At 39.7% G+C, this 13,796-nt stretch overlaps 1 protein-coding gene across 1 annotated transcript in view; it reads left to right on the top strand.

Moving 5' to 3' along the window:
- The window catches only part of LOC124622876 (carbonyl reductase [NADPH] 1-like), a 73,650-nt gene that overhangs the window by 18,639 nt on the left and 41,215 nt on the right, over positions 1 to 13,796 (top strand). The window contains exons 2-3 of the mRNA XM_047148672.1: positions 2,272 to 2,400; positions 2,497 to 2,628. Coding sequence (XP_047004628.1) covers positions 2,272 to 2,400; positions 2,497 to 2,628 — 261 coding nt within the window. The remainder of the gene's footprint in view (positions 1 to 2,271; positions 2,401 to 2,496; positions 2,629 to 13,796) is intronic.

The raw sequence follows: 13,796 nt of genomic DNA, 5'->3' as shown, positions 1-13,796 counted from the left end.
ATCCATATTCACCTACTACGTTTCCTTCTCTTCCTTTTCCTACTGTCGAATTCCAGTCACCCATGACTATTAAATTTTTGTTTCCCTTCACGACCTGAATAATTTCTTTTATTTCATCATACATTTCATCAATTTCTTCATCATCTGCAGAGCTGGTTGGCATATAAACTTGTACTACTGTAGTAGGCGTGGGCTTCGTGTCTATCTTGGCCACGATAATGCGTTCACTATGCTGTTTGTAGTAGCTTATCTGCACTCCTATTTTTTTATTCATTATTATACCTACTGCTGCATTACCCCTATTTGATTTTGTATTTATAACCCTGTATTCACCTGACCAAAAGTCTTGCTCCTCCTGCCACCGAATTTCACTAATTCCCACTATATATAACTTTAACCTATCCATTTCCCTTTTTAAATTTTCTAACCTACCTGCCCGATTTAGGGATCTGACATTCCACGCTTCGATCCGTATAACGCCAGTTTTCTTTCTCCTGATAACGACGTCCTCCTGAGTAGTCCCCGCCCGGAGTTCCGAATGGGCGTCTATTTTACCTCCGGAATATTTTACCCAAGAGGACGCCATCATCATTTAATCATACAGTAAAGTGTTAGGAAGTCCTTTCCGAAAATATCTGTCTGGGATATAGCCTTGTGCAGAAGTTAAACATGAACAATAAGCAGTTCCAACAAGAAGAAAGTAGAAACATTTGAAATATGGTGCTACAGAAGCATGCTGAAGATTAGAAGGGTATGCTGAGTTAACTAATGAGGAGGTACTGAATTAGTTTGGAGGAAAAGAAAATGTAGGCGCTACGTAATTAAAATAAGGGAGTGGCTGCTAGGAAACATCCTGAGGCATGAACAGATCATCAGTTTGGTAATGGAAAAGTTTGTATATATGGGGGGAGGGGGCTAAAATTGTTGATGGAGACCAAGGGATGAATACATAAGCAGGTTTAGTTGCAATAGTTATTCATAGATATAGAAACTTCCATAGAATGGACTAGCATGGAGAGCTGCATCAAACCAATCTTCGGACTGAAGTCCACAACAGTGACAACGTTGTGTGAGAAATCATTCACGTAAAGAATAAATAGTGTTGACTGTAGTTGGAGTATGGAAACTTGCAGCACATTATATTTGACAGATTTAGCTCAGATTTTTAATTTGTTGTATTTTCCCCACAATTATGTCCTGATTTCTATGCATTGCTTCCCTTTCATGAAGTACAGTTTTATTATGTCATTTCATTTTCCACACATCCCCTACTGTTACAACAAAGATCCGTATAGTGATGTGTTTTAAACTGGTCCATGAAGATTCCGTAAGTCTTCAGTTTCTGTCAAGTGAACTCTTAACATGTTCAACAAAAGCTGTTGGTGCTGTTCTTGTTGACTTATCTTCTCTGGAACAATGTTGTGATGATTGTAGTATTTTAAATTTTGTTATAAAGCTTACATTTCTAGTCTTTATTATAATTCTGAAGATTTTTGTAAATGTGGAAATCATTTGTATTGGTCTGTAGTTTCCCAATTCACCTCTGTTACCTTTCTTTAGTATTGGTTTTGCTTTACATGCTTTTAATTAATATGGAAAAACACATTCCTTTATTGTGGCATTGAACAGGTGTGAGCTTTTTAGCAGGCTTTCCCTGCATTATTTTATGAGACGTGATATAACATCATCTAAAACAGATGAATATTTTACTTTTAATTGCTTTATTAGACTTAAAACTTCTATCTCTGTTGCTGTGATGAATGCAGTTGTATGCCTAATATGTGTGATATGTGGCGTTTTTCTTCTTTCATCCATTTTATCAGTTCATCTGTTACAATTACAATAAATGTGTTGAAGATGTTTGCCATTTCAAGATGATGTAGGTCCTTAACTTGTCATTCGATTGCAACTTAGTACTCAGCTTTAGGTGCCATCAGAAAATGGTAACGGAGAGGCATGTAACTGCGATGTAGCCATCCTGCAATTAATGTGGACTTAACTGACTGCAGATACAGTCCTATGTGTAAATATATTATTATGTACCACCACAATAGTCTGATTGTTCTGTGATTAATTTGTTTTCAATGTTCCCATAATGTTGATGAAAAGAAACAAATAAGTACTCCATTTTTTGTATTCTTTTCATGCTAGTATTTGACAACTTTATACCTTTCTGCTAATTTGCTAACAGTGTTTGTTATTCTGTTTTGCTTTTTTCTAACACACTCATGTGCAAAAGTGTTATAATGTTAATATATAACTTCTGTTAAGGTTACTGGTGGAAACAAAGGCATTGGTTTTGCAATTGCCCGTGGTCTATGCGAAAAATTTGATGGCACTGTGTACCTCACGGCAAGAGATGAGACACGTGGTCTGAAGGCTATTGAAGAATTAAAAAAGGTGTGATAACCATACGTACTTCATTATACTGCATTATTTTTCCGTTATATCACTGTATAAAATTGTGTGTATAATTAAGCAAAATTTCTGTTTCAGAATGGATTAAATCCAAAATTTCATCAGCTTGATATAGATAACTTAGAAAGCATACAAAGATTTCGGGACTACATAAAAGAAAAATATGGAGGACTTGATGTACTTGTAAACAATGCTGCTATAGCATATAAGGTAAACAGATACTGATATAACAAAACCAGTACCTTTTTCTTTTTAAAGCAATATTATACAACAATTTCATATGTAATGTCAAGCATGAAAAATTAGCAGAGATGATAGACAATCTATTTTTGGTACTCTCTCCTACTTAAATTTATTGATCACTTTGATGGAAGCCAGTGGAGGTTGTTTATTTATTGCTGTCAAGTTTATGTTTAGTGTATAAATAGAGACTGATTGCCAGTCAGGGTGAAATGGAAGACTAAATGTGGTCAAAAAATTGTGACCAGTTGCTACTGTCAGCCACATGCAGCAGTTATTGAATTGCCAGAACACTTCAAGGTAGAATAAGGGGTTATCACTGCGAACTTAAATGCGTGCCATAGCAATGAGAGAGAGTTTCATTGTCGTAATTTCATTGTCATCAAGTGATTGGGACTTGCGTCGCTGTAGTAACTGCAGCAGAGAGATTCCTGTAAAATTGTGTTCCAGCTATGTTAAAACTCCTGACACTGTGGAGAAGTTAAACTTGCTGTTATATAAAATCTCCCAGACATGCAAACAACACTGCATTATGACCATTCTGTGTGTAATTTGGAAGGGATGGGGAGGAGTTCTTGACAAGTGGAAGCTATGCGTTGACCTGCGAAATGTGCATGGATAATACTGTTCATAGGACACAGCACGCGAAAGGTAAGAATCCAGTTTAGAACAATGGTCTGGCACACAGGTTTGATTTCTAATACAGCATGTCTGGGGTAAACATGTAGTAATAGAAAATGTAAAAACGTGAGATGTAATTGAGGTGTTTCTTTGCAGTTTGATTCTGCAAGTAAGGTAACTCAAAAAGTTTTCTGTGTTTACTTGTGACACTTGTAACTGCGTGCACATGCATGTAACTGCTTTGATCATCTAAACATGCATCAGTAGCACTGTGGACTCCACAGCAGAAGGTGTTCTGCGTGCTTTGTCCCACAGAGCTAAAGTCTGTTGCACTGGTACAATGTTGTTTTCGGCTTGAGTAAGGACTGCGATCAACTGACGATGTTCCCATTTACATAACAATCAAGAAATGGGACAAGTGGCTTTGGGAAACTGGGAGTTTGCTTTTAATATTGGACAAGCACACCATTCCAGAAGCTACTGTTGCATTAATGTGTACATCCTTCCAGCAGATTCCTTGTAAGTCAATCCAACAAGCATGTAGGCAGTTACAGTTAACTCATTTGATAGTACATAACGTCATCCGTAAAAGGTTGTGCCTGCGGGCATGTAGACTGCTGCTTCATCACAAAATTAAGCTTGAGAACAGGCCATAATAGAAGGTATTCGTGGAGACAATTCTGACAAAAATGAATGAAAATGAAGTGTTTCTCATTTCCTGTTTCTTGGACCAAGCTACATTCCACACTTCCAGCGTGATGAAAATGCACAGTTGCCACATGTGGACGCTGAACCTCCCCATGGTGATAGTGTAAATGTGACTCTCCAAAAGTGACTGTGCATGTAGATTGTTGAAGGACAGAGTTGTACGCTCATTCTTCTTCGCAGGGCCTACAGTTAATGCAACAATGTACACAAACATGTTGGAGCTGTATGCTGTGCCACAACTTCCTTGTGACATGATCTTTCAACAGGATGGTGTCCATGCCATTTTGCGAACATTGTGAGGGATTTCTTGGATCACGAGTTCCTAGATTGCTAGATCGGGAGAGGTAGTCCATCAATTGCTTTGCTTTCTATAAGCCGAGACATTACTCCAATTGATTTATTTTTTTTCTTCGATGGGGGTTTATCAAGAATCAAGTGTACCAGACATCTGTCAATGATCTACCAGATCTGCGCCATCTCATTCGTGGAGATGTCACAAATGTTATGCCTGAAAATGCTGCAAAACACTTGGACAGTAATGGAATACAAATTAGATGTCTGTTGCACCACTAATGGTACATATATTGAAGTGTGTTAGGTGTATAAAAGTATTTTGAGTTGTTATACATATAGAAACATACTATCTCAATAAATATCTCAGTTACTTTTCAAATTATTACATTTTATATTATTTATATATAGACCTGGACACCCTTTATATAATCAGATCCTGCACTGATATGCAACAGAACTGGTTCCTCTTTTAGGTGACTCTAAGAGACAGTTGATTCCAGATTTGAAGGACCATCACAGGACAGATGCACTAAACTGCAGATCTAAATTGCTGATGCAGATTTGTTATAATATTATGGAACCTGTTTTTCACCTGTATTGAATGACAAATTTGTAGGCTCATCTGCCTCTTTACAGGGACTAGTGTGCGTTGCGCAAACTGCAGTTGTACTAAACTAAGACTGGTTTACCCTTTCAAGAATTTCAGAGGGTGAGAGTGTAAATTAAGACTAAATTTAACTTCTAGATAGCCTTTGATATAGTTTCATGTTGTTGTTTAGTAAAGAAAAGTACACACCAGAATATCAGATCTGGTATGTGACTGGGTGAAGAACCTTCTTGTTGCCAGAACTCAAAGGGGGGGGGGGGGGCTAAGACTTTCTGATTTGCCCTCGTAGATAAGTTCCAACCACAGTGAAATTATTAAGCCTGCTGACTACAATGCCCACGCTGCGCAATGTCCAACCATCACGATTTACAAAGTGTGCCTGTGTGATATCTTTTGCACTGTGTTTCTGGGCGATATCAAGGCTGCACATTTTCAGTTTTTCAAGTATGTGCCTGTCGTAGTCCTATAGTGTGAGGGTGCATAGTCAAACAGCGCACACTACAATGGCTCAGTGGCCGGCCTACCCGAACAGACAGTGTAGCAAGTGCTGTGCTGTGTGCACAACAGCCCAATATAAGTCTTGTGTGCCGGGTCCTCAAACTCACTTATGTTTACTTACTTATTGTATGCTCACATAAGAGACTGTATGTTGCTGTTTTCTGTAGTTACAAGACTTTGTTCTGTTCTATACTTCAGTGTTATTGTGGATCTCTTCACATGGAAGCAGAATAAAACTTGGTTTGCATTACTTCTTGTGTCTGTACAATGTTACAGCATATTTGGCGATGAGTGCGGTATTCTACTCCTCATGTTTCTGTTTTGACATACAGTCAACAGTTCAGTGGAAGAAGTTCTTCCGTCTCTTGAATAACAGTGACCAGAGGCAGACTCACTCGGTGGTACTAAACAGTTTGGCAGTATCATTTACGTGCGAGGTTCCAGCAACATTGATGCATATGAAAAATGCCTTCAGCAACATTCTCAAGCTTTTGGAGCTGCCAACCCCAAATTATATAAGGCTTTGTTTTTGTCATGGGTTTCTCCCTGTGTTTATCACCTTTTGTGTCGGCTAGCTCCTCTCCAGGAACCTGCCAGTCTGTCTTTTGATGAAATGTATCAGTTGCTCTCTAATTAGCATTCAAACGTGTTCATGTTGTTGCTGCTTGCGTTGAGTGCTACTGTTGTCAAAAGCAGTTGTAACAGTTGTACAGAGCTTGGGCAGTGGAAATTCATAGGCTTAGCTGTTGTTGCCAGTTTGTTATTGAGCCCCACCAGGACTCATATGCTGATTTGATATAATACAACTGGCTCATGATAGGGAAGATTGTGAATGTTCTTTACAATGTAAAAATGCTGCTCTGAGAGTCCGCATAGTCTTTTGAAGTATCTATGGCAGAAGGAAACCAGATATAAGCATGGTGTGAAGTAGCCACTGTTGCTTCCTCTCCTTGTCCGCCGATCATTAGCTCATGGAGAGAGAGACGACAATGTGGCCATGCAGTGGTGGCCTCCATGCTGCATTGGGCAGTGCCATGCTAAGCAGCAGCACTCAGTGTCACAACAGCAGCTGTGTGCTCTTCTCTCGTTGTGCCCATATTGTTTTGTTCAACATGAGTTGAACGTGCCCAGAACGTTGGCAACACGCAACTATTGTTGCTTATGTGTGCAGTTCTCAGCCTCTTTCACCAGACATGAACATGGATGTGAACAGTGTTTCCCAAATGATTGTAGCCCCATACATATTCTACATTGAAGTTATGTGTGATAAGCAAGCAAGTGGACCCAGATGTAGCAGTGCCTTTGTTAAATTCTCAATCCAATGTGGATCTTGGATCACCGGTATTATCCCCTGTATCTTGTTGGTTGGTGAATTACAACAAACAATAAATACCCATATTGATACAGTTTTCTACTCCCGTTGCGTATAAAGCAGTTGTTAGGCCTTTGACCTTCCTAGTAGTGGATTATGCCAATATGAAAACTTCTTTGAGTTAGTCGCCTTCAGAATTTTTGAATTCTCTGTTTCTGGTGAAGTGCATCTGGTATTGGATCAAGTTGTGTATGAACAACTGGACATACTCTCTTGGAATATTCCTCCCTGTTTTTGGAAGGTTTAGGGTGTTCTATTGATTTCAGGACTCATATCGCAATGAGACTGACAGTGCACTCCCACTTTTTTCATACCCATTCAGTCCCAGTAGCTTTAAGGTAGCAAGTCAATTAGACCGCCTTACATCCTCTAGTGAATGATCTACTCCATTGGTAATTGTCAAAAAAACTTGACGGCAACCTTCAGCTCTGTGGTGATCTTAAAGTGTGTGTAAGTTCACAGTCTATTATTGGTAACCTATTCCTTGTCCCATCTGGATGCACTCTTAGCACGGTTTTCTGGGACCAGTATTTTTCCAAAATAGATCTTCAGAAGCCTACCGAACGAGTCCTCGTAGTGAATACCGCCTTCGGTTTACATAAATACCAGTGCCTGCCATTTGGTGTGGCTAGTGCCCATTTCATTTTCCAGTGATTTTTGGAGCAGCTCACAGCCTCCATTCCATGGTGCATTAACCACATGGATGATATTGTGCTTTGCTCTCAGTGCTACAGGCTGCTGGTTTAAAATGTAGCTCAGACAGATCACCATTTTTTCATCCGTCTGTCGTCTACCTCGATTTTGAAGTCTTGCATGGTGGTGACTAGCGTTTATGCCAGCATATCGATTCCATTATAACTTTACCATGTCCTACCAATGTCAAAGAGCTGCAAGTGTTTCTCAGAAAGATTGTGTATTACAATAATTTTTTTTTTCTGGTGCAGCCATGTTCGGCCAGCCACTATGCCCTCTTAAATAAAAATGTTCATTTTCACTGGTCACCTGCCTGTGAGCGTGATTTTACTCTATTCAGGTCAAAATAACACTTGGCACCTTGCTTGGTTACTTTCCAACTAGGCCAACATCTTGTTTTGACCACAGACATCTCCCAGTATGACCTAAGACTGTTCTCGCATACAAATATGTGAGTAGTTCTGAACATCCTATTGCATACGCTTCCAAAACTGAATCAGATGCAACAACCACTGTTCACAGACAGAAAAAGAAGCCCTTTCTATCGGGTGTACGCTCAAAAAATTTCATGTTTTCCTATAGGTTGCAAGTTTCATTTCCATATTGATCACAAACCTTTGATATCTCTTTTCAATCCTTTGACATCTTTATTGGACAAAGCAGCCCTTCGCCTGCTTCGTTTGTCTCTCCACCATTGGAGTGGCAGAGCAGCTGAAAACATCGGTATGTTCTCGAGTTCATATACGTTCACTCCAATTGGCAACTGTAGCCTGCCGGAGCTGCTTCATGGTTGCCAGCCCAATATGCTGCTTTGTCTGATCAATGCCTGCCCACCTGGTGGTACCCACCTCGCAGCGATTCCATACAGGCTCCGCTGCCCGGGGCCTGCAGATTTGGTCGGCACCCTATGTGGATACCAGTCGTTGTCCATCAGGCCAAGAGTGCCTTCTCTGTGTTGAGCACAGCTCTGTCCACTAGTGTCAAACTGCACACCAGAGAGTCCTCTGCCCTGCAACCCTTTACGCTGGCCTCCGTGCTGCGGCCCACTCTTCCTCTGGCTCCAGCACTGTCTTCACTCAGGGTGCTGCTGGGCAGAGCAGGTAGCACTGGACTGCCTCCATCTTCACAGTTCCTGTCACTGCCCCCCCCCCCTTCCCACCCCCCACTTCCACCACTGCCTTCTTCTCTGCTGCCTACATCGCTGAGTGCCTGCCCAGATGTGGACATGGGTACAGCACCGGCATCATCAGTCATCCCTTATGGCTTCTCACAGGGGAGTAAGCACCATGCCTGTTGGTGCCCGTGCTCTTTCAGACCACATTCTCCTGTGACAGCACAACAGCTGCTCCAACAGTCATCACCTACCAGTGAAGACACTGACATCTCCAAAGTGCCCATTTTTCATAAAGTGGAAGGAGTATTGTAACCCTATAGTGTGAGCATGCATAACCGTATTACATGATACAAGTGCCTCCATGGCTGACCTATAGAGGTCACCTGTCAACTTGGGCAGACGACACAGCAAGCGGTGTGCTGTGTGTACAACAGCTCAATATAAGCCCAGCATGCTGGGCCCTCAGCCTCCCCTATGAGACTGTATATTGATGTGTTCTATAGTTATGAGACTTTGTACTGTTCTATATTTCATTAAATGTTATTGTGGATCTCTTCGTGTGAAAGCAGGAAAAAAGTTGGTTGGTGTTACTTCTGATATTGTGTCTGTATAATGTTACAGCCGTGTCAGTTTAGGACTTGAAACCTTTTTGCTGTATTATAGTGTAGTTGAGATTTGGAAATATTCCTTGAGTGTTTGAAACATTGAACTACACTTTTACTCACTGGTGAATGCCAGGTCTTTAGTATAATAACTTTGCAAGTTATTTGGAAGAGTGAGAAGTTTAATAGAGCCTATTGAATTTCAGTGAACATGTGCAAATTCAGAACTTTTTGAGTTATGGTGAACTGATCAAAGTGATCACTTGCTTATTTTTGTTGCTCCTTTGACACTTACTGTCACAACCTCTTGTCCATGAAGTAAACAGATAGACATAATCGTAATCTAAACTACTACACATTTCAAACTAATAAACACCAGTTTCAAGTTGTTGTGTTTCAATAACCATCATTTAAAAATATGACCCTATAGTATTTTAGGTAGCCTGAAGACAACACTGATAAACTTTTCAGGAGTGTAACTTGACAGCATGTTCATCTGCTCAGACAGTTGACAAGTGAAGTTTGACCATCCAGTGAACAGGGAGAACTGTGAAGGCTGGGATGACATTGTAGCTTCCAGAATCTCATAAACCAGATGGTTGTTAAATTATTTATATATAATAATGAAGAGTGTGCATAATAGAGGATCGGAATTGTTTTTTCGAGCACATTGTTCCAAATTTTGTGTGTGTGTCAGTTCTGAGATTGTAGTGAGTTCAGCTGGTGTTATTGATGCCTTAGCAAGGAGCTGAATCTGTCCACAGTATTGAGGTCTTTCATTGAAGAATATGTGTTAGTAAAAACAGGTTCAAACTATTCTTGGGTGCAGAGTACCTCTGGTCTAGCCATTTCTGGTATGTGTTCATAGTCTGGTATCCTTACCACACAGGACCAATAGAAGAGAGAGAAAAGGTTTTATCGAGAATGGTGTGATTCATGATAGGATTGCGTAAATTCGTGTAGTGTGTCACATATAAAATCAAACTCCAATGGAACATGTTGCTTTCCCATGTAAATATAAAGGCACTTGGGCTTAAAAAATTATTTTCAAGAGTTCTTTATACAAAATCTTGTTTTGTGCTTGTACAGTTCACTATTCAGTTTACAGTTTCTAAAATAATATGATAATGGCTTATGTTTCAGAAAGAGAATCAACCAGTTTTGAGTGATTTGCAACTGATGCGTAAATTGGAATAACACTCCCACAAATGTTATCTGTTTCCTCTTTCACTTATCAGTATTAAAAGTTGGTCCTGTCCAAACCACAGTTTTTCTATTGTTGCATAGTAATTTATTTGGTTGATATTTTATAGTTAGTCTGCAGTTTGCCATTAGAAACATTTCCTCTAAAAGGTAATCATGTCTTTGCAAGCAGTTCTTTGTTAGATTGAGGAATTTTCACCAACACAGAAATGCTACAACAGAGCACTGTTTTTCATCAGTTATTTGTATTAGATTGAAGCTACAAGCTAGGTGCGCAATAATAGTGGGCTTTCCAAAGAAATTTCTTGTCAGTGCTCTCACATTGCTGCTGAGCCAGAAACCTACTTCTCAATTGTGACTGGAAGAGAAACTATGTGTGTGTGTGTGTGTGTGTGTGTGTGTGCGCGCGTGCTTCTGGGGTGAGGGGTATCTATTCTGTGCTTATTGATTTAGAAGAGTAGTGAATGAATTTGAGAATAAATGGTTGTCACAAATTCATCGAGGCTTTTGTCATCTGATAATAAACCATTTTTCCACTAGTGTTAACACAGGAATATGTATGCGAGGTACTCAGCACTTTTCTGATTCTGTACACAGTGGTAACTGTAAGAACATCAGAGCATTTCCAGTGTAATGCCACAGAATCATGGTAGGAAAAAAAAAGAAAATTACTTCGAAGAAGTTTAAATGTGTTTCTATAAATTTTAGCTATTTTATCATTGACTAAAAATAAGCAGAATATTGAGCAGAAGTGCTCAGTTGCTTATTGTCAAATGTTTCAGGGGAAAGTGAGAGAGCAGATGTTATTAACGATAACTGCGAGGCAGATGAACAGTGATCTATGATTTCAAAGATGATGAGGTTTTGAGAGTGTCGTTGTGTTACAATATTTATGTGGACCACCTGACAACATGGAAGTACCACAAGTGCTTCACAAGAAGAAATGACTTAGTAGCTGAATTAGCACAATTAACTTCCTGGATGTGACATAGCTCACTGCTCTCCCAGGCACCTCTTAAAAAAAGGATTTTATTCCTTGTTGTATTTGTGTGTTCACATGATGTATTTCTCGGTAGACTATTTCGTGAATGCTGTTTCTAAGCTTACAGTTTTCTTTATTTTTCCTTTCCTATAATATTTTGCCCATGTTGCTAGTGCTCCCCTAGAAGAAATAATATTTTTATTATGTAAATGATATTTCAGACTAGAGGCAACAAACAAAGTGAAAGGATGATTCATAAGTGGCACTTAGGCATATTTACTAGCTGTGCGTGTGTGTGTGTGTGTGTGTGTGTGTGTGTGTGTGTGTGCGAGAGAGAGAGAGAGAGAGAGAGAGAGAGAGAGAGAGAGAGAGAGAGAGAGACTATCTTCCTGCTTTAAGTGTAACTGAATCTGGAGTTTTAAAATTTGCTTGCCATCCGTGGCACATACAGTTGGAATAATTGAAAAATTTACAATATTACGTGTAACTGTACTGAAGTAGATCTAAGGGGAGCATTGTCACGATTTGAGTATTGGGAAAAAAGTATATATATTTCTGCCGAACAGTGGCAAACCATATTATTAATCTAACCACTCGACTTGTATCTAATGTCTAATGATTGGTTAATAGACTGTTACACTGACAGGCCTAGTCAAATCACAGGAAGTATTACTTAATGGTATCAGTATATACATAAATTTAGTTTCCCAACAGAATAATACCAAACCATCTGGTATACCACAAAGAAAACTTGCATGAGTATGCTAAGACAAATTATTATTTTTGTGAAGCTTTTAGGTGCTGTATGGCTTCTCCAAAAATCAGTTGCCACATGAAGACAATGAGCTGCAAATATGAGGGTTGGAACTTAAATAGTGGCAACTATTTATTCACAACCGATACAAAAGAGTTAAATGTTTGCACCTGTTACTGTCCTTCAAAGTAGTCACCAGCATTGTGTAGAACCCGTTGCCAGCTATGTGGAAGGCGTATTATACCATTAGCAGAGCCTGTTCCTTTGATGGTGCGAATGGAGCGGTCTAAAGTTGTGGTGATTCTCGTGTACGACTGTGATGGTGTCATCCTAACGCATTATATTCCTCCATGGCAGACAGTTAATGTGCAGTATTACTAGTAGTTTTTGGAGCATCCCCTGTGACCAGCTTTGCGAAAGAAGTGGCGACGCTTTCTACACAACCAACCCATCATTTTGCATGACAATGCACGGGCGCATACAGCACAAGCTGTGGCTGCTCTGTTCGCTCGATGGGACTGGGAAGTACTGTACCATCCACCATACGCTGCGGACTTAAGTCCTTGTGACTTTGATTTGATTCCGAAGATGAAGGAGCCACTTCGTGGCATTCTCTTCAGAACTGTTCCAGAGATTTAACAGGCAGTACACCACTCCATTCGCACCATCAACAGCACAGGCTCTACTAATGGTATACTACGCCTTCCACATCGCTGGCAACGGGTTCTACACAACGCTGGTGACTACTTTGAAGGACAGTAACAGATGCAAACATGTAATTCTTTTGTATCGGTTGTGAATAAATAGTTCCCACTATTTTAGGTTCCAACCCTTGTAAAACACTGCAACAGTTGCTCTTTTTATATGTAACTCTAGAGATAATAGTACAGTCGTGCTGGTGTTGTGTGTAAAATTCAGAAGTTTTTTATTTTTAAAAACCCCTTGTTATTTTCAAAATGAACCTACGACTATTATAGCATGCTAAATAAGATGCTTGATTCTCTGTGGGCGGCGAGTGAAAGCCACACAGCTCAAAGTTTTACTAATTTTTGTTTGTTGATTTTAAATTTATGCTTTCACTAACATTGCTATTTCAGATTAGTCAGTCTTTATGAAAACAGTATGACATTATCTCACTCTTTAAAGAATAAAATAAGAAAATCTGAAAAAAATTGTATATTATTGCATTACACTATTTCAGTTAGCAAGGCTTTAACAGAAATAATACAGTAACATATTTCTTGGGATCATGTAATTTAGCTGTACATTCTCCCCCCCCCCCCCCCCCCCCCCCCCCAACTGAAAATCACTGTTTAAAGTGGTCCTCTGCCCCTCCAAGTATTATTAATGACACACACACACACACACCACACACACACACACACACACACACACACACACAATGTGACTCAGGTGCTTTGAGGGCTGATAGTATTAGTGATTCTGAACAAACAACTTGATATGGACATATGCCCTATTCCGAATGGTTTCCGAGATAGAACACATTTAATATCACTTTTGTTCATTTTTCTTGAATAACTTGAAAACGGCCTACAAAACAGGCCCTATTCATTTTTTTCTCTAAAACTAATGGTTTGTGTGAAGTGAGGGCAGGAATGTTGAAAAACTCGCTCGACGCACATGCGCTCTAGCATATGTAGTTTTTGTAGGCCAATTTGAGGTAGCATAT

Source organism: Schistocerca americana, chromosome 1 (genome assembly GCF_021461395.2).
Source record: "Schistocerca americana isolate TAMUIC-IGC-003095 chromosome 1, iqSchAmer2.1, whole genome shotgun sequence".
Classification (NCBI taxonomy): Eukaryota; Metazoa; Arthropoda; class Insecta; order Orthoptera; family Acrididae; genus Schistocerca; species Schistocerca americana.
The sequence above is the reverse complement of the archived record's forward strand: the minus strand, read 5'-3'. Positions and strand labels throughout refer to the sequence as shown.